The sequence below is a fragment of the Phocoena phocoena genome, chromosome 3 (genome assembly GCF_963924675.1).
Source record: "Phocoena phocoena chromosome 3, mPhoPho1.1, whole genome shotgun sequence".
NCBI classification, from domain to species: Eukaryota; Metazoa; Chordata; class Mammalia; order Artiodactyla; family Phocoenidae; genus Phocoena; species Phocoena phocoena.
The window spans coordinates 71,283,898-71,305,901 of record NC_089221.1 but is presented as its reverse complement, the minus strand read 5'-3'; the positions used below and the strand labels follow the sequence as shown (position 1 = coordinate 71,305,901).

At 37.5% G+C, this 22,004-nt stretch overlaps 1 protein-coding gene across 14 annotated transcripts in view; it reads left to right on the top strand.

The window, feature by feature from the left end:
- The window catches only part of MEF2C (myocyte enhancer factor 2C), a 166,884-nt gene extending 145,396 nt beyond the window's left edge, over positions 1 to 21,488 (top strand). For 3 of the 14 annotated variants that reach the window (XM_065874019.1, XM_065874010.1, XM_065874013.1), the window contains 4 exons: positions 11,107 to 11,279; positions 13,694 to 13,823; positions 14,391 to 14,526; positions 20,130 to 20,451. In XM_065874019.1, the coding sequence (XP_065730091.1) occupies positions 11,107 to 11,279; positions 13,694 to 13,823; positions 14,391 to 14,526; positions 20,130 to 20,451 (761 nt within the window). Of the gene's footprint in view, positions 1 to 11,106; positions 11,280 to 12,786; positions 12,811 to 13,693; positions 13,824 to 14,390; positions 14,527 to 20,129 lie in introns of all 14 variants that reach the window. The other 11 variants (XM_065874018.1, XM_065874012.1, XM_065874023.1 and 8 more) reach the window with 9 other exon arrangements.
- Positions 21,489 to 22,004: the final 516 nt, after the last annotated feature.

The following is a 22,004-nucleotide window of genomic DNA, read 5'->3' as shown; positions in this document are numbered from 1 at the left end:
CATTTGCAGTTTTACCTTGGGCGTTCACCCAAAACATAAATAAAGATCCAACAGCATTGCTTTATTATTATCTATGCAATTAAGTAACAATGATATTTTTAACCCAAACCAAGGTTATCTAGATTTATTAAAAGGAAAAAAAAAAATACTGTCCTCTAGTTGGAGAATCTACAGCACGTGATAATCAGCCACTGCCAAGAAAATCAGTGTCAACTTCCCGTGTACAAGACCTGGAAGAGGATAGGTAAAGCAGTATCTTGACACCATTCTCTAGGGGTCAACATTGAAGTGGGAGAGGCAGGTCAAAGAGGAGACAGGTGAATGTTACAGGCTAAGTCAGGGCACCATCTGCTTTCAACCCTTTTGGTTTGGCTTAATTCTTAAGGAGTTTGATTTCCAGAGGGAAAAACAAAATTTCAAATTATAACTTCCCTAGAGAGGGTTTCAGCAGATTTTAGAGCTTTTGCATATCCATGATGTCTGACCTCACAAGTTGTATTCCTTTTTATCACCTGTCTTTCTACTATATTCAGCAAAGCAATGTGAAAATTGGTCTCTTCACTCATATCCCATTGATTTAACCTAAGAGTGTGATTGATAATAAAACTTTGGTCTTTTTAATATTAATTAAAGAAGTTAACATTTCCTCCTAAAATATTAGTTTTACTCAACGTTTGTCTTTTTTCTCTTAGCATTTTTCTTTGTCCTCGCACAGTGTTGGTTTCTCTCTTTCCTGTTTTTGACATCGCCATAAGATTTTATTTGGAGATAATACAGAAGGAAAAGCTCTTTTCAAAATCATTAGTGATATGAAACTGTACATCAATAGACAGTAGATCCTGACGGAGGGATGTGGTTAAAAAAACCCCTCTTGGAAATCAATGTTTTACCTACCAGGGACTTTTCGGGGCTTCAAGGCTGTCAGCCAAGAGTATAATTTGCTGTTTTTAGACAAACCTTTGCCAGTCTTAAATTTTAGTTAGACTTACATAGAATCTTTTGCTTGAATTTCAATTCTAAGAGTGTATAGTCATGAAACAGTCTCATATTTGAAAGATCAAATCAGATATATTCCTTTAGTTAACTTTCTACTAAAGGAAACTATATTGTACCAAAACCCTGGCTAAACAGTTTCAATTTATCATCTATAGATGTGTCCATAGGGTGCTAAGTATTCACTAGGTTTATTTATTATTGCTCCATTTCAGTTATTTTAACTGAACTTAATATCTACTTAGTAACTGTCTTACTAAACACTGTTCCCTCCTTTCATGATTTTTTGACCTTAGACTCCACTTACAACCTCTAGTTATGGCAAAGAACGGATTTGTCATGTTTGTAGTGTGAGCAGGGGGAAAAAAATCCCTGCCAAATTAGGTTATTATAATATAGTAATAATAGCAAATCTAAAGCTGTGGTTAATTTACATATTCAAACATGATAACATTAATTTACATAACAATCATGGAAAAGAAACCTTTAGTATTAAGCAACTCAGAGAAAACTATGAAATCATGGAGCAAAATTTTTGCTCAAGCAGTAATTTGGGAAAATATTCTGGAGGCAGATGTTCAGAATAATAAAATCACCAAGAAAAATACATGATATACCAGTTACTTTAGAGATGACATCACCCTTGGAAAGTCTGTGAATTCCCATTTTGCAGGATTGTTGGTGAAAATTAAATGAGATCATCAATACAAGGCAGCACCTAGCACAGTTTCTGCCCTAGACTAATAAATGTTGGCTCTTGTTAGTATTATAATTATCTATATTCTTGACTTCCTAAGCAGAAAATAAAGCTTAGTTTAATCTAGTCCCAGTAATATTTATTAAATGTGCAGGGTGTGAGTAGTGCGCTAGTAGGCCTCACAGAGATGCCTGCCGCGGCCCCTACCCTCAAGGGTGGGAGTAGAGAGGAGATATTAATAAATCTGAGGCAGAAAGGGAGCGCAGTGCGATGCAGTGCAACACATTTCATTTGAACATTATCATCTTCTGATGTGTTTGCAGCAGTTGTGTAAATGTTAAAACCACAAGTAATTATTCTTTCTCTTCTGTCATGTTCTCTCTAATTTGAACTGTCTCAATATTTTTGTTTATAAAAATGACTGAAAGAATGAACAATTGTGTCAATAATGAAGACACCCCCTCATTTTTTAGTAAAGAGACAGCCCCCAAATCGCAAGAAGTGAACAATTAAGTGAGTCATAAATCTATCATTCATTGTTAAGTGGAACTTTTTTTAAGATAGCAAGGTTCCATATCATTTTTGTGGTACAATGAAAAACTATCCCTTCAGTAAGTCCGTACTAAGAACAGACCGATAGAGTGCCTTTGTGCATGGGAAACGTCAAATTGTCGATTTCTTTCTTATTTGCAAGTGGAGCCTTTATTCCAAGAGAAGGAACAATTCAAGGATGCATTCTAAATCTGAAACATCTGGCTTTTGTAATAATGTAGTGGAAGCAGTTTGTGCTCTGGATTTAGATCAGAGCTCTCCCACTTACTGACAAGTCTCAGAAACTCCCGGAACCTCAGTTTCCTCATCTGTCAAAAATTGGGATGATAATGCCTGACCCACATGACTTTCAGGAAAAATGAAAGTGGTCTGCCAACACAAACCTGCTTTATAACACAGACTCCAATCTTTAGGAAAACAATCAGTAATAAGTAAAAATTCTTTACGTCTGCCTCACAATCCAAAGCCCATTGTATGTGCTGAATGTTTAAAGTTCTTGTTGGCAGATAGACTTAATTTCACAAAAGATACTAAACAAAACACATCTAAGAAACATCAAGGACAAGTGGGGTAAGTAGGAAATCCGTGAAGGCATGGTTCAGCATCAGGGTGACATGGTCAAGCAGAAAAGACACGTCTCTTTTTAGAACGTCTGCTGCCCTCTAACTGGTATAGCCAAGAATAGTCTTGGCTCGGGTGTATTCTTGGGGTATTTTCTAAGAATACACCACAAAAGGCACTGAGGTTTCACAGGAGTTTCTTCTTAGTCTAACATTATACGTTATTATATTATTTCCCTGAGAAACCCCCCGATAGATTGGAGACTTGATTTTACTTTTAAGAATCTGTAATCAGGAGTCTTTAGCTGGATAAGAATCAGAAATCTGATTTGCCCCCATTCTGCAGTAGGCATATTGAAATTTTCATCATTCCCAGATTTCTGACCTCCAAATGTTTTGTGGTTGCCTTTTCCCTTAGAGCCATCCCATGAAAAAGATCTCCTTTCCCCTCAGAAAAAAAAAAACAAAAAAACAAAAAACTGATTGTGATTTACAACAGCTGAATAACTTATAGTTGGTAGTGCTTTCAATAGCGTTTCAGGCATTCAGGGCAAAGTGAATATAAGACTGAAGTCTAGAAGGTCATAATTTTTTCCCCACTAAAAACTATTTTAGGTGCGTTGCTTCTGGTAGAGCAGTGGGTTGTATGAGCAGTTTTACTATGTACAAATAAAATTACATGAAAAGCCGTAGGTTTATTTGAGACACAAAACAATGTCCTGATATTGGAAACTAACTTACCTTAAAACTTTTAAAGAGTCAAATGTAAAATTAATTGATAGTAGTGAATGTTATCATATATGTAACATCTCTATTTTAACAAGATTGTATGCTGTAAATATTTTCAAAATTGTTCTGTTGAAAGAAAAAAAAACCTTAAGTGGGCAAAGAATTTTGCTGAAGTAAACCCCGAAAATCAATACATCAGAGGTTCAGCTGTATGTTCACTTTAATGTTTTCCTGTGGCAGTTTGCTCCAAATTCCCAAAAATAAGATACCATTAACAAACTACTAAACAAAGTAATTTTTATAACCTGTGTATGAGAAATTATTTTCCAGATATCTAATAGTGGATACTATAAAATACTGGGCGCTTCCCTATCATGTTGAGTGGTTCTGATGAAGCTGGTCTCTTAAATAGACAGTAGGCGGGTAAACATCTTCACCCTCTATTACAGAGGAGAAGATTATTGACTAAAGTATTACAAAATCTACCTTTAAAAGCATACTTAATCATCCACTCAAAATAGCACGCTGAAAGTTAAACAGCTGCTCTGGCATTTACTGTAGCTAAACCCAATATTTCCTATTTGTAAATATTTATTTATCCAGAAGGAGACTAGAAATATGGTTTGGAACATCACCATTCTGTGCCCCTTATGTAAGTCCAGTGTCTTTTGAACCAGAATTGCTATTTTTGATGCCCAGGTTGACCATGTTCCACATCACTGCTGACTTAGGAGGCCCTTTGAGTCTCATGTCCCTGGTCTCACCCTTTGTTTCCTCTCTTCCTTGGTGTTCCTGTAATTTTAGGATGACGTTTGACAGAGAAGGGTTTTCAAAATCTCAGAGTATGACCAATTCCCAGGAGCAGGGCCGTGTTGTGCTTCAGAGCATGGACTCTGGACACACTGCTGGATTCAAACCATGGCTCAGCCAGCTGATAGCTGTTTGACGCTGGGCAAGTTACTGGACCTCTCTGTTCTTCAGTTTTCTCTTTGTGTAACACAGGGATACTCTTAGCACCTCACAGGGTTGTTTTGAGGATTAAAGGTGTTTTATATCCAGGTATAATAACAAAACACATTGCATAGGTGCCTGTACTGTTCTGGGTACTTCAGATGCGTGCTTGCTGTTGTTGATACTATTGGTAATTAGTACTATATAAAATGCTTGCTGTTGCTAATATTGCATGGTCGTGTTGGTCAGCTGCCTTGGGAGAGTAGGTGGGAGTCTCTGATTCAGATGACTTTTATACTTCTCTCACACTGATGAAATCATTACTTAGCGTGTGAAAACCAAGGCTCAGTATAGTTGAAGGAACTCTAATGGAGACCTCATGACTAGGAACTGGATTTATCTACTTAATCCTCCTTTGTCCTCGAGGCCCATCTGCCTTGTAAATGTTCCTGACTCTGCTGCCTCATTCATACCTCATTCCTCATGTGTTCCCTGGCAGATGTGTCCTAACTAGCTTCCTTATAACCGTAACTCTGTAATGTATCCTTTCTACTGCCACTATTGCTGTTTTCCCAATACACAGCTAACAACGCCCCTTCCTACTCACAAACGACTTTGGCTGTTCATTTTCTATGGTATAAAGTTTAGTAAAAGTTTATTATAAAGTCTACAGTAGAAAGTTAACATGATCTGACAGGCTTGTGTTAGCTTAGCCTACTTTTTCAGCTTCTGAAAACTGCATCCTCTGAAATGATCTATATTTCACCTTCATAGGAATACTTATCCTTCTCGAATGCAGTCGTGACTCTGAGATCTGTCATGAATTCCCTCTCTCCAGGAAGTCTCTCTCTGAACCACCTAATAAAATCCTGTGCACTCTTAATTGCCACCCTTCTACCATTCTTTTTCCTAGGATATCATGCTGCCCGTCTTTTGGTAGAAAGGTCTGTATGAGTAAATTATTATTGAAATTCATCTTGATATAGAGACAACCTATGGCAGTAAACACTTGACAGTGTAGAAGAAAAGATCCAGCATCTCAGAGTTTTTTTCATTAGGGAAAATTTCTACTTTGAGTCTACTGCTTGCAGTTAGCTAAGGTAATGTGCTTCAAAATGATTAACAGGTGCAATAGGTGAAAACGAAGCTTTAATTAACTCTCTATTAACAAATTTAGTAGGTGGGCACTTGCATGATTTTCTGACTTTTATATTATATGGTTGATAAACAGTTTGTCTCAGTGGTGTACTTGGTCATCAGTGTGTAATCATTATCTAAAATAGAAAATGTTCTCAAGTAGCATAAAGAGGAGAGACCCTTGATGTTTGAAATTAGCAAGTTACACATTATGTTTTCAGTTCTCATCCCACATTCCCTCCGTAACTTGACTTTTAGTCCCATTCCTGAATAATTCTGATTTTTCCAGCATAATCTGCATATGTGTTTTGTGAGCATTTGAAACGCTTAACGGACTAGTGCTCTGTGTAGTATTAGCCTCTAATTATGCAGGATTTTGGAGGAGAGTGAGTTCAAGGTGGGCTGAGGTTGACTGAAAGGTATCATGAAAGCACTGGGCCTTTGCCGATCCTTAAAAATGAATTTGAATTAAACAGGAAATCAAACACTGCCAGTTATTGAACTGCTAGAGCAAAGACTCAGGCTTATTCAGAGGATGGTGAGCTTGGCTGTGGCCACTGGAAATTAGGTTAGATAGACAGAGTGGGTCAAACTATGCACAGTTTGGAGAGCCAAGCCAGGGCACTGACCCGCTAGTGTTAACTATGATCTGAAAAAGGAACATGAGAGAAGCAACACTTGAGAAAGATTTTTAAAGAAAACCTTGGGAGTGTACATTAGGTTTATTATAACACATATGCACAAAAATTTGCATACAGCTTCAAGGAGCTCACAATCTTCCGGCAGCCCATCTTAAGGCCTGGTGAAGAACCCTTCAACTAGAGACCAGGAACCCAAACGGGGAGTTATGGAAAGACCTAGTCAAATGGCAGCAAAAGCCTAAATTAGGATGGTGGCAATGGAAATGGAGGGAGACATTTTTGAAGAAAAGTTAGCAAGCTTTGGAAACTAATTGGATATGGAGTTGGAAGAGGAAGCGGGAACGAATGAATAGTCAAAGATGGCGACTTGAGAGACTCCAAAAACAGATCGTGCCAACGAAAAAATTTGCTCCGTGAGGACTAGTTTCTGTTTTGTGCTTATTAGATTTATATTCTTGTATTTATAATTGAAAGTCCAGGAGAGAAAAAAAAAAAAGTGACGTGAAAAGACTCATAACGTCTAAACATCCCAATAAGAGAAAGTTTCAGAACTTCGGGCTCAAAGAGAGCTACATACTCAATTGAGCTCTGTGAGACAAGGCAAAATGTCCTCCTCACAACATCTTAAGCCAGGAATATGTTCTTTGAATTTACAACTTCTTAAAATAGGAGTCAATTTAAAAAAAAAAAAGAAAAGAAAAAGCAGCAAGTGTTTTCAAGTTAACTGGAAAGAAAAAAATTTTTTTCTCCTAACACCACATTTGAAGTTTTGTGTATTTACAGTAGTTTTAGTATGAGTGTTTAGAAACTTGTAACCAAGAGACGTAGATGCTATTATCCTTTATGCAAATTATATCATGAACGCTTAAATTGTTTTCTGTGAAACAATATTTTTAATCAAACGAAACGATAAAACAAACGAACTCTAAAGTTGGTCTGTTCTTCGTTTTCTTATAATCTATAATCAGGAAATCCATTCACTCATGCTTTATAATTTGGGGGCTTTTAAGTGGTCAGGGGAATGTGACATCTGCATGCAGTCACATCCAAATTGATAATGGTCCCAGGCGGAGGGTAATTTTAAAACATGAAGGAAGGTGGAATCTGTATCTCAGAAGGTTATTGAAGGGTGGCGGTTCCCCCCTCCCGACCCCTGACTTTGAAAGAGACTGTTCTTTTGGGAGGATTTATCTTAAGGTAGGACAGCAGCCTCAACCAAGGCCAAAGCGTCCTGAGTGGGGAGGCGGCTGCGGCTTCCGAGCCAGTTTAAATGCAGGCTCTTCTTAGCAGTAAACCACACGAATGTATTCATCACTGATTTTCAAATGATAGGTTTCTCTAGCACTGGTTTAGGATCCACAGCCTCACATTCCTGAATCTATATTATGCCAAAAGAATAACAACTTGGTGGCTGGAAACAGAAATGGTTATTATACGGCTCCAAAATGCTAGCTGGCACAATACGCTAAAAACAGCAGAAACCCACCGGTAAAAGGTAGAATGTATTTGTTCTCAAAAATAACTTTATGCTCTAAAAATAGGAATCTAAGAAGTGTCATCGTGGTTCAAAATATTTTACCTTCCATATGTAAACACCTTAAAATATGTGACTAATCTTCGAGAATGGCATAATTTCCAAACAACAGGAAATATTCCAAGGGGAAAAATAGAATGCTTTTCCAATCAATTTTTTAAGTTTTGAGGCATTTATTGGGTGAAAAACTATAATATATGTTTGCTTTTTTTCCCCCCCCCCCGACTGCTGCCCCAAATCATTGTTTAAAATGTGGGCAAAAAGGGGTAGGCATTCTTGGAATTTCTCAGTTTACTGTAGAAGATGTTTGTTTTTTTTAATTTAAAAAAAAAAGAGCTTTTCTCAGAGCCTTCGTGCAGCATTTCCATTTTCACACACTGGCCCAGTGCTCGTCATATCACAGGACAACACATTTCATAAAGTGGTTTTACTTCCTTTTAGCAAAATAACTCCTCCATGCAAACCAGTATCGGCATCTACGACGCCGGGGTTTTAGTTTCTTCAGATCTGTTCAAGCTTCATTGCACTGCTTAACTGACTTTTTTTCCCCCTTTCTTTTGAAATTACCCAGCTAATTTTCCATTTGATTGTTTATTTAAACCAGATCTCACGCAGGCTTAATAGATAAGTGACATAGGCATTCAGTGTGTCTGTCAGTCTGAGCTTCAGCTGACAGGAAAGTAGAGAGCAAACTTTGTCTTGGTTTTCTCGCTCCCTTTTTATCCAGTGGAATCTATTAATTAAAACGAAAGCCCTAGCATAGTCACGATAATGATTCAGTAAGACACCTTAAATATAAGACTCCTGTGAGCATTCCATTTGATCGAGCGTTTTTCTAAGTGAACATATCCTTTGTGTTTCTCCTAGTGGAAAAAGGTAAATTGCATTTGTTTCATAGAATAACTTTTGCCACAGAAAACAATCCAAATTAACTGTAAAAAAATGTTTTGGGCTTTTGACATATTTAGCTGGCTTTAGAGAATTTAGCTAATTTTCTTGAAGTTTTATTATAGAAGAGTAATTTACATACAAATTCAACCAACACTTCTTAAGCAACTACTTTATACTTGACACGCTTTGGGGGAGGAGTTGTTTGTTTTATTTTGTGGGGGGTTTCTTCCAGTAAAGGGGAGAATTTTATGCATAATCCAATTGACAGATTTAATCTTGTAGTTATTTGTTATATATTCAGCCCGTTTATTCATGCATAAAATGAGACAAGTAAATGAATGGGGTATGAAGAACCAGTGTGCTCTCCACAGTGTGCCTCAAATAGATTCTAATTCAAAAGATGTACCCATAAATCTCTCCTGAAATATACCTGGGCTTTGCCTTCCCAATTCCTCATCATAGCTCAGGTCATCATAGAAGTTTCCAGACTGGATCACACTATCAGGCCTTCCTAATGACAGAATATCCCAATACCAGTAGGTCTCTCTGTCCACTTAAAGGCCTGTGTTACCTCTGCTCTGCAACCTTCAGGGGTCTGCATTTCCACCGTTTAAACCCAAGACATGTTAGCCTGGAATTCACAGGCTAAACTTCTGTGGGTTCCACAGCCCAACCCTCCATATTCCTTCAGGGTCTCTGACACTCCCCTCTTTCCATGGGTTGCCTTCTCACCAGGATGCTCACATGCCACCTTGCACCTTTCCCAGTGCCTGGTCACAAGCCCAGAGATCTTACTACCTCCTCTCTTTTCTCAAGACTCACATCAGTTCTTGCCTCTTCCGTGAATCTTGTTTGGATAATCTCTTCCCTCCTGGGAACCCAATAGCACTTAATCTGTACTGCTCTGTGGCACATCACCCCAGGCTGCCTTGTCTTTGTGCGTATGTTTCACGCGTGCCTGTATTGGATTGCCACAAAGGGACTGCAGGGCCTTTGAGGACCGGGGGCTTGTCTCTGCATCCCCACTGGGTAGCACACAGTACCATTCGTCCTGGGGTAATAGATACTTGTGTTTTACGATAATGATAATGATGACAGTAACAACGAGGTTTGACTGTCTCCTTTAGAGAGCTTTAGAAAACAACTGTCTAGGTAGGTTTCCAGCACGGGTTGTTGAATCACCTAGGTGGTTTCTCTTATTCTCCAATCAGAGATGGTAGAGGAAGCCAGCAGGGGACTTTCCGGTTCAGCTCAGGTTGCATCGACGCCCTCCACAGCTCTGCCTGTCACGGGACAGTATATTTTGAATTATGACAAATGGACACCTTCAGATAGCCATTTGTCTGTTAGTGGAGGGCTAAGTATCAGAGACCAAAGAAAACCCTTTCAGGACGGTTGCCACTCGGTGGCTACTCCTGTGCCCTGTGCATCAGCACTTTAGTGGAGGCATCATCCCCTCATTTCGGCTCCTGAGAAGGAGTCCCGCTTTTTGAAGTTCTGTATGAGCAAGAAAGCAGGGCTTCAGGTTCGTACACTGAGCTTCGTGAGGAGAGCAAACCAGATGGAAGAAAGCCATAGGGAGGAATCGCTCAAAGACAAGGGGAACTGAATAGCAAAGCGTGTGAGAGGCTGCTACACCTCCTGCGTGTTCTAGAAATTATAGTCTTGCTGGTATGCCCTTTCTTCACTTAAGGACACACAGATACACAAAATAAAACCCAAATCGCTGAACCAAAAGAGTGAGTCATGCCGGCCAGGCCTCCACCGAGCTAGTCAATTAAAGTGCAGGCCCAATTCAGTGCTTTTCTTAGACCGTGAACGACTGACTGACTTTCTTCCCAAATTTTTTTTTTTTAATTAATGAATTTATTTATTTTTGGCTGTGTTGGGTCTTCGTTTCTGTGTGAGGGCTTTCTCTAGTTGCGGCAAGCAGGGACCACTCTTCATCGCGGTGCGCGGGCCTCTCACTATCGCGACCTCTCTTGTCGCGGAGCACAGACACGCAGGCTCAGTAGTTGTGGCGCACAGGCTCTAGTTGCTCCGCGGCATGTGGGATCTTCCCAGACCAGGGCTCAAACCAGTGTCTCCTGCATTGGCAGGCAGATTCTCAACCACTGCACCACCAGGGGAGCCCCCAAAATTTTTTTAATAGCATAAAAGTATATGCTGGTGTCTGGGCAAGTTGCTATCTATTAGGTCTCTTCTCATTAAGAGTTTTTAATCTTCCTTCAGAGGAATGTTAAATAACTGATTGGGTTCCTGATGTGGAGGCTGTCAGTCATCCTGTGAACTTTCAGTGTACGTTATTGTCTCACCCTGTTAATCCTTTATTCTTAATCTCATGTAGTGTATTCTCTAGAAACATTTTTGAGTCTAGATTTTTTTCTTTTCCTCAGTGCTCTCATTGTTTTGTGTTAACAGGGAACGGGTATGGCAATCCCCGAAACTCACCAGGTCTGCTGGTCTCACCTGGTAACTTGAACAAGAATATGCAAGCAAAATCTCCTCCCCCCATGAATTTAGGGATGAATAACCGTAAACCAGATCTCCGAGTTCTTATTCCACCAGGCAGCAAGAATACGATGCCATCAGTGGTAATGTGAAATTACATTTTAAATAAATGTTGCTGTTTTGTATGTTTTGCTATTTGTATATTTGTCTGACTTTATGAATTACTCACATGCTCCCAGAAAATTAACGCGTCAGTGCTATTGCTGGGGCCCTGTTGGATTTAGCTATTATTTCTGGTAACTAGTGTGCATTTTCCCTTTTCCGTGGAAAAAAAAGAACCAACATCCAAAAAAACTCCACTATAGGGCTGGTGTTCTGGGGCAAAGAAAACATTTCCTTTTAAGGCCTCCAATTTATAATTAGAAAAAAATCATTACCTAGTACTCTGCTTATGACACATATGATTTGATTTGACCAATGGTAGAAACACACTCACAGAATGAGGTATTTCATAACAGATTTTTACAGTATTGAACTAAATAAGTATGTCCTTAAGGTACTGACAATGAAAAATCTTTCTCAAAATTCCTAAATGAACTTTCTCCCGTTCGTTAGCAATTCTTTTCTTAGGTGTATTGCAATGATAATGTTTAATGTATCACATGCCTATGCACTGCCTCAATTCATCTTTCCAAATATGCATTTTATGACAGTAGTTACCTCTCAAAAACAAATTGTCTTAAAATTCTAGGCATTTTGAGAACAAAGGTTATATTTTTATTTTACATCAAAAAACAGTTGTGGCACTTATAAGAATAAATAAATATGAAATATAAATAGTATCCCTGGAAGCTATCATTTTTCTTTCTCCTGGGTCTGCAGGACGAAGGTGAAGATAATATTGTGGGACCACATTCAGCAACAAAGAGACTTACATCCGCGTTCTCCAAATTAGCTTTGCTTAAGAGCGAGAACATTTAAAACCAAGATTCAGTAGACAGATTTAGATCATTCTGCAAACACATTTTTTTTTTCTTTCTCTGCTCTGTGGCAAGCTTCAGGGTAAAACAGTCCTGCAAGCTGATTAGTTTATTATGGCACAGTGCAGATTAATTTTGAATATCAGCCCCCAAAAATTCACATAATGTGCAACATTCCCTTCGGAAAAGGCTGGATAAATAAAACCTCCCACAGGGCCACAGCCAAGCAGTGTGGGCCATGCATGGCAGGCTGTCTCTATCAGCAGATTTATTCCCAGTCCCTTAAAACTGAGGCTTTCCCAGGGTTTCTTGTGAGCCATCCGTCAGGTCTCTCACTGGCAGCCAGGTGCGGTTTCCCCCCTCCTCCAGCAAGTGGGGTTTCAAAGTACAATCTTTTTTTTTTTCCCTCAAAATGTGGTGGTGAAATAATGAACGTTGAGACACTGACCTGTGCTGAAAACTGGATAGATTGTCTTCATGTTTGAAACAAACAGCTCATTAAAGAAAACAAAGAATGTCTTTGTAAGGAGTTATCTTTAGAGTCTGAGTTTTAAAACTGTTCAAACTGTTGTCTCTATCAGAAGATGCTTCTCCTTTTGTTGAAAAGATTTTGCCCAATTATAAATATTTACAGACACTAATTAATAAAACTCCTTCCACATGCTCTCAGTCTGAGGATGTCGACCTGCTTTTGGTAAGTGGTGAGGGTGCTTCTCTTCAATGGCACGTGCAAGGAGAAATCCAAAGTGACTGTTAGGTGGAGAGGAAGCAGTAGTAAAATGGAAAGATTTCAGGAGTTAGTGTGTGTCAATATTGATTATATTTAAATGCCATTCATTTCAAGTATCACTCATAGGTGAGATATCAGGTTATCTATTTTTCTGTGTCAACCTCTGTAAGTAAAGGCCATGTTTTCAATTTATTTTAGGATTTAATTTATAGTAAAATTGTAACAAACAAAAATATCCTTAGTTATTTAAAACCATGAATATGCTTATTTTTCTAAGAATTAAATTCTCAAGATATTTAAATTTATATGAATTTTTAATCTCCTTGCTCTAAGGAATTAAATATATGTTAGCTGCTTTGCCATCTAGTTTGAGGGAAGGTTAGACGAATCTGAAAAAAAGTGGTCAGAGCACCACCTGCTGGTCAAAATATAGCATGAACCCGCTACCCATCTGCTCTGGTGTGTATAGAACTGAGCATAAAAACCACCATGGTTGATTTTAATTTTTTTTAATTTGCATTTGAATAAAAACTGAAACAATAGAAGTACAGTATACATATTTCATCAGTTTTCAACATAGTCTGTTTTTACCCATAATAAAGCTATGGTACTTGTTACTAGTTCAGTTGCCTAGGAGATACTGATGTAATGGGTTACTATGGCAACAACTGGTCTCTTGAAGGATTGTAAATGATAGGGTTGGCAGAGTTCATAGAGACACATGTTAAATGATTAATTTCATGAGATTTGTACCAAGTTCTCTTTATGTGCAACACTAATACTGAAATCTAGTATTTTTAACTCTTAAAAAATTCTATAAGTAATATCTTTTTATTTACTTTAAAAGAATCAAAGGATAAATAACTCCCAGTCCGCTCAGTCGTTGGCTACCCCAGTGGTTTCCGTAGCAACTCCTACTTTACCAGGACAAGGGATGGGAGGATATCCATCAGCCATTTCAACAACATATGGTAACGGTGAGTAGTTTGCCATGTTCAAATAGTACATTAAATACTTTTTATTAAAAAAGCAAGATGAAAAAGATATTACTCTTTAGTCTGCTAGGAAGCTTTATTTAATACCTGTGGAGTCCAGAGCACTATACCATTACCTATTCATTACTAAGACAAAGTGAATATCCACATGTTTCTTTCTTAGTGAGCAAAAGTTTTATTAACCCAACCTGAATTCAATATATAAGAACAATTTCAAGAAAATGAGCTATTGTTTTTTTGATGTAATAGAAAGCTCACTTTCTCAAGGTTGTTTAAAAAACATTTCTAGGTCATCAAATACTATGTACCTACTTGTGATACCAGATTGTAGTTCTAATAAACTAGAATTGCAGGCGGTATTACATTGAAGTTTTCACAGAATACTTAATTTTTGGTATATAGTATATCTCTTTTAAATTAAAGTTGTCCCTAATGTTTTATCTCCCTCCCTTCTGCAAATAAAAAAAAAGTATAACAATCATTAAATAATACTAATAGAATATTTTAAAAATTGAATATGTTCCCTGACTCTCTTATTCTCTTCTCTAGAGTACTCTCTGAGTAGCGCAGACCTGTCGTCTCTGTCTGGGTTTAACACCGCCAGCGCTCTTCATCTTGGCTCAGTAACTGGCTGGCAACAACAACACCTCCATAATATGCCGCCATCCGCCCTCAGTCAACTGGGGTAAGCAATATTACTTCTTTCATAATACACTTTTAGAATGCATTGTTAAATGACAAATGGCAGTCTCTAACTGTGTGCTCTAATGTTCCTCTAGAGGATGTAAAATTCTACTTTATCAAAATCTGGAAGTTTAATACCTTTCAGGTAGCTTAAATATTACTTTCCTTCTTCTTTATGAGGAGGGAGAGCTCTGTGATGATAGGGTATGTTATTTCCCAGTTGTTTTAGGCTATATTTGTTTCTACTTCTGTCAATGATAAGTTTTTCTTCAGTTAAGTTTTCACATAGTTCATGTGGGACATAAGAAAACATTTATAGTTATTAGTTTTTTAAATTTTTGAGATATTTGAGAATCCTTTTCACTTAGCATAAACTACATAGTTCATGCCTAATGTAATGAACATAGTTAGCCTAATACTCAGAGGGTCAGCTGTTCCACTGATATACAAACTTCATATATTTATAATGTACTCATAATATAGTTGTATATTCATAGATATATGAATTTAAATGTATGTATATGTGCATACATACACTAATTATCTAAATTTGGGTATAAAAATAATTTTTGTTGTTTTCTGACGTCAGAAGATGTCTATTTCTGCCCCCTTGTGGTACTTTTGAGATATGTCTTTATTATAGAAATAACTCCTGTCATTTATCAATAGGAAAGTTCAAATCTTAAAAGGCCCAGAATTCACAAATAATACTACTTGTAAAACCATTTTTAAGTTTAAAACATGAACCAAAGACATGACTTTCAGTTTAATAACTCCAAAACTTCAATTAATCTTCAAAAGAAATTACTAGGAGGATATAAAATATTAAAGACAAACCATTTTTATATTTTTATACTTATATTTTAGAAAAGTGGGGTATGCCTACCCCACTTTTACTTTTCTGCTGAGATGTTGGTTAAAATCGTTAGCTAATTCTATGTTCATATTCTAAGGAGATAATGAGAATAAAACTCTGATTAGAATAAAAATCACTGATTACTATCACAACTTCTCTCTTACTCCGCTCCAGCCCCACTAGCTTTCACGTGGAATTGATTTCACATAGATTACTGCTCTGGTTGTGGAGTCTTCACCCATTTACTATTTGCTTATATGCATTTTGCTCACTAATCACTATTGTTGAAACTCTAACCTCTCATGTAAAAAAATAAAAGAAATTCACTTGACACTGTTGCTCTGCTTTCTTGAAAGATTAACTTTGAAGATATGTTATATGTTGAACAGCAACAGAATGTCTCTATTTAGAATAACATTTAAATTTAACCAGAAATGTTAACTATCCAAATAGACATTTATGGCAATAACTTTTTCAGGCAGTTATCACTAACTACATCGTATCAACCAGGCAATCTTAAAATACATACACGTGGCATTGTACTTCTGTGGTTCGGCAGTGAATCCACTGTTCGTGCCTCTTGTCAAAAATAAAGGTAGCTGTTTACTTCTCATTTTTCACAAAATTCATCCATTATAGTACTGACTTTCCCTAGAAATTATTAATGTCAAAAGCCATATTATTTTCTCCGACTATGGCTTTCTTTTCAGTAACACCCAATAATTTGCATTTTTACAAAGAAAACACATGTATTTACGTATTTTAACTACACTACAATTTTTAAATTCTCTTCTATTACATGGGAAGAACAAAATTCTCTGCTGCCTTTAATAGAGGCTTCAGTAAATGAGAAAGAAGTGACAGCCCTGGACTAGAGAGGAACTGAATTACAACAGCCAAGGATGAAGCATTTTGTTTAATTCCAGTTTCTTTCAACACCAATTCTCATGGTGCATGAGTTGACTCTGAGTTATGTGTTTTTATTGCACTTAATCACTTCCCTTATCCCTCAAATAGATACCCCTTCCAGGCCTTCTAATTTTAGCCTGCCTGCCTGCCTGCCTTCTTTCCCTCCTTCTTTCCTTCCCTCCTTCCTTCCTTCCTCCCTCCCTCCCTCCCTTCCTCCCTTCCTTCCTTCCTTCCTTCCTCTTTCCCTCTCTCTCTCTTTCTCTGTCTCTCTCTGTCTCTCTCTCTCTCTCTCTCTCTCACACACACACACACACACACACACACACACACACAGTAGTTTTCAAAAGGAGATTCCTTCAAATGAGCTAGCCTATGCTCACACGATTAAATATTAAAAAGAAAAAGAAAATCCCAAGTTGTAATATTTTTGTAAAATAAATTACATGAGCTGCCTTTATTCCTTACAATGTAAATCAGTTTTTAAAAACTGATATTTTTGCAGGCCAAAGTAGTCCCAAATGCTTGTGTGGTGGACTCACATTCTTTCGGATAGATACAGTGTTCAAAGCAGAGTAAAATACCTTTCAGCCCACCTAAGTAGTAATTCCTCGCAGCCCAAGAGGGTTGCCACAATTCTTTCTCAAAATTAAAGAAGTATGAAAGAGCTCTTCATATTTTGTTCATAGAAATACCTTTAAGTCCTTAAAGCTATACTGTTAGCACTATCTAGTATCTGATTTTATCTAAGCAAGTTAGATAACCAGCATAAACTGACCTATGTAGGGGGCAGAGCAGACTGGCAGAAGGAACTTGCCATCGAGGGTCAGCAAAAGTCATTCGAATACTAATATTTGAGAAAATGACCCTCAAATTTTTTGGTATTTTTCTCCTACCACCTAAAAAAAAGACAACCTATTTGCTAGAAGCATTTCCATCATCATCCTTGTTGATGTGGGTATTCAGTACATACTGAGAGATGACTTTTAAGTAAAGATGATTTTTAAAAGGTTAGGTTACATATAGTTTGATAGTCTAATTTCCAGGCGGGGGCAGGAAGAAATTTGAATAAAGCTACCCAGTCATGTTTCATTTCTCAACAATATGGGGAAGGTCGGTGTTTCCCCAGCTGGAAGGAAGGCATCTGTAGTAGCTGGGAGCTTGCGGCAGGACTGGATATGGGAACGTGCATATCTGGCTTCTGTCTCCCCATGTACCTCCTCACATAGGAAGTATCTCACAATTATCTGTGTCTGTAAAAATTTTGTTCTCAAGAACAATTAGACCAACATGCTTATATCTGAATCTAGTATATATACAGCGAAGTGCTGTTAATGCTCCTTTTTCAAGAGCATACATCTTTGATAATGGAGACTAGCCAATTAAACTTCATTCTCTTTTGAATCCCATAGCACAGTATAATGAAGCTGAATCTAAGATATCACTTACAATGCATTACTGTGGATTTAGTGTCCCCAGAACTACTCAAAATGCTTCATGAACGCTTTCACTGTCAAATGAAATGCCACCAACTAAGTTTATCTTATCTCAGGGACTAGCCTATTTGTTTGTAGGAAAGGATAAACAAATGAGTGTTGTATCTTTTGTGGGGAAGAGATATAGCAAAATCTGTACAAGCCAGCTGACTTTGGGAAATGGAGTGAATAAGTAGAAAAAGCAGCTTCCAAAAGCTGTATTAAAGAAACAGCATTTTGATTTTTTATTTTTTGCTCAGTTTATGCAGATTAACTGCTTATACTGGTTCAACTCACCAAATTTTTTTGTCTAATGTTCCATGTCACCCTGCCTCTGAATCTAAATGTCAAAGGGCAGGCAAAGGTACTTATTGATATGCCACTTTATTTTCAGACCCCTAATTGACATTCATTATTAAACAGTTGTGTGGTTCATAGTAGAAGCATTTAATTAAATTTTAGTGAAATAGTTTTTCTTATCCAGAGCCAGGAAAATTCTTTCTTCCGGAAATCAAAAGATGATTTCCTGTGACATCAAAATGAATCATTAAGTAACTCTGAACCAAGATAAAATAGTCCACTATTATGGATCCTTTTGAAATACAGGTGTTCCCCTCCTCATTTCAATACCTTTTTGATTTAAAGAGTATTTAATTAAAAGTCTTAGAAAATTAGTGTACTAATATACAATGTAAAATAAAAACAAATAAAAGTATAAACAGGTGATTGAAAATTATATACACTCAATGTGTAGTATCTTGATATAAATGCTAAGACTGCTTTGATTCTGTAAGATCATAAAAGAGAGAGAAAGAAAGCCTTATTAGGGAAACAAACAATTCTCCCTTACGTTATTCTCTACATTAGCTCATCTATTAATAAGAGAAGGAAAGTAATTCTTTGCCAGTAGGTGGTGCTTTTGTATAAAACATCACTCAGAGATAAACTCATTTCTAATTTTGTTATCTCTATGTATCTTGAACCTGAATTGCATCTTCCAAAAGCCCAGCCCCAAATTACTCCACTTTTTCCTCTGAAATACATGCCCATTTTCTCACTGCTTACAGTGACATTTTTAATACTATCTAATTCTCTCCATTGGAAAGTAACATAATCACATACATGAGTAGGTGGGTTTGCTTTCCTGTTTAAAGTGGGTGTGTCTGTATGGATGATTCTTTACTGTGACTCTCCTCAGTAAAAGAGATATCTGTTCCCTCTTGACAATATGGACAAGTAACACTGACTCTAGCCGTGGATGTCAGTGCACTCAGAATGTAAGAACAGTACAAGCGTCTTAAAATTGATGTCAGCAATATTACTATGGTTTATCCTCATCAAAGTCATTGTGATTGCTAGCTACACCTAAGAGCTTAATGCTTTTCCCTCCAGAACTTCCAAGTATCTAAATTCTCCCATACCTTGGAAGAAGGGCAAGTTATGCTATCCTGGAATTAAATGAGGATTAAGGGTTATAAACCCAGTAAAATCACACTAGATCCTTTTTTACAACAACCTTTCCTTAGGCAAATCCAGATTCATCAACTAATGACAATGATAAATTAGAGGAGTGGTCTTAGTATCCCAGCAGGGAGAGACTAGCTATAATAATATTGAGGTAATCGTGGGGAAAAAAACAGTATTTTCATCCCATGTAACTGAGAAAGGATGAAGAAAGTCAAATTCTTTCTCAGTTTTAGTGGGATAGGAAGTCTTAAGTGTTTTTAAGCCAATACTTAAATTTTCCTTCCCCATCTTTCCCCATCCTAAGCTTTTCATCAGAAACGGTTATAGGTAGCATTTTATGGATTCTATTTATTTGAAATTTGAACTCTCTTCACTTTCTCTGAAGACTCTACAACTTAATATGCATATTAAATTCAGGGAAACATTTATATCCATAATAAGCCCTCTACAATAATTTTCAAACACAGGCATTAGTAAATCAAAGAAGTCTAATTCAGAACCTAAACCCTGTATTGTTAAGCCCTATTGTTAAGTCTTGGATTACATTTTGGAACTAGCCTAGGGAGAAATTCCATGGACATAGAAAATGCTTTTTCCAGCGTGTCTCGTTAAAAATCTTCCTGAACCGGTAACCCGTACATTTAGGGAGGCTGTGAGAGACTAGAGGTATGATTCATGAGGCCTGGACTAGTTAAATGCTGGAATTATTACGGGGCAAATCAACAAAAGCATCCCAATTGCTCTAAGAAGGCGACGCCCCCAGGTGCTTTCAAACACGCTCTCCTCTGGGCATGCTCTGTTGTCGATGCAAATCTTTAAGCTGATGTTTTAATGTAATTGTGAGTTCCTGGGGGCTCCAGGCCTCCTCCATCTGTAACTGGGTTTCCTTTCCTCCTACAGAGCTTGCACTAGCACTCATTTATCTCAGAGTTCAAATCTCTCCCTGCCTTCTACTCAAAGCCTCAACATCAAGTCAGAACCTGTTTCTCCTCCTAGAGACCGTACCACCACCCCTTCGAGATACCCACAACACACGCGCCACGAGGCGGGGAGATCTCCTGTTGACAGCTTGAGCAGCTGTAGCAGTTCGTACGATGGCAGCGACCGAGAGGATCACCGGAACGAATTCCACTCCCCCATTGGACTCACCAGACCTTCGCCGGACGAAAGGGAAAGTCCCTCAGTCAAGCGCATGCGACTCTCTGAAGGATGGGCAACATGATCAGATTATTACTTAATAGTTTTTTTTTTTTTCTTGCAGTGTGTGTGTGTGCTATACCTTAATGGGGAAGGGGGGTCGATATGCATTATATGTGCTGTGTGTGGAAAAAAAAAAAGTCAGGTACTCTGTTTTGTAAAAGTACTTTTAAATTGCCTCAGTGATACAGTATAAAGATAAACAGAAATGCTGAGATAAGCTTAGCACTTGAGTTGTACAACAGAACACTTGTACAAAATAGATTTTAAGGCTAACTTCTTTTCACTGTTGTGCTCCTTTGCAAAATGTATGTTACAATAGATAGTGTCATGTTGCAGGTTCAACGTTATTTACATGTAAATAGACAAAAGGAAACATTTGCCAAAAGCGGCAGATCTTTACTGAAAGAGAGAGCAGCTGTTATGCAACATATAGAAAAGTGTATAGATGTCTTGGACAGACCCGGCAAAGGGTGGCCACGGTTAAATGTTAGGAACACATCAGGTCACCTAACACCCACCCCGAGATCGCTCACAAACCTGCAGGCACATCCTTGGTGTATGGCACTCATGAGAAAGGATCGACGACCATTAAAAGAGGACCATACCTATTTTTAAAAATGTGGAGTTTGAGGGCTAACGTATTTAATTAAATAAATAAATAAATCTGGGTCTGCATCTCTTATTAAATAAAAATATAAAAATATGTACATTACATTTTGCTTATTTTCATATAAAAGGTAAGACAGAGTTTGCAAAGCATTTGTGGCTTTTTGTAGTTTACCTAAGCCAAAATGTGTTTTTTTCCCCCCTTGATAGCTTCGCTACTATTTTAAACGGTCCTGTAAAAAAACCAAAAAGGACTTTTTGTATAGAAAGCACTACCCTAAGCCATGAAGAACTCCATGCTTTGCTAACCAAGATAACTGTTTTCTCTTTGTAGAAGTTTTGTTTTTGAAATGTGTATTTCTAATTATATAAAATATTAAGAATCTTTTAAAAAATCTGTGAAATTAACATGCTTGTGTATAGCTTTCTAATATATATAATATTACGGTAATAGCAGAAGTTTTGTTATCCTAATAGCGGGAGGGGGGCATACTTGTGCAGTCGCACATTTGAGTAACTATTTTCTTTCTGTTTTCTTTTACTCTGCATACATTTTATAAGTTCAAGGTCAGCTGTCAAAAGGATAACCTGTGGGATTAGAACATATCACGTTGCAACACCCTAAATTGTTTTTAACCCATTAGCAATCAATTGGGTCAACTGACATCCATTGTATATACTAATTAGTTTCTTTCATGCTATTTTTTTTGGTTTTGTGTTTGCATTTTTATCAAATGCAGGGCCCCTTTCTGATCTCACCATTTCACCAAGCATCTTGGAATTCAGTAAGTGCATACCCTAAACTTGCCCATATCCTAAATGATATGGTTGGTTTTCAGCCTAGAATTTGATAACGCTTTTAAGAAATATGCCCAGAAGAGAGAGCTGTGTTGGGGCACATGTCCCGCCAATATAGCCCTAGAAACAAGTGATATGGAGTTTACTCTATGCATGAGTTATAAATTCCCA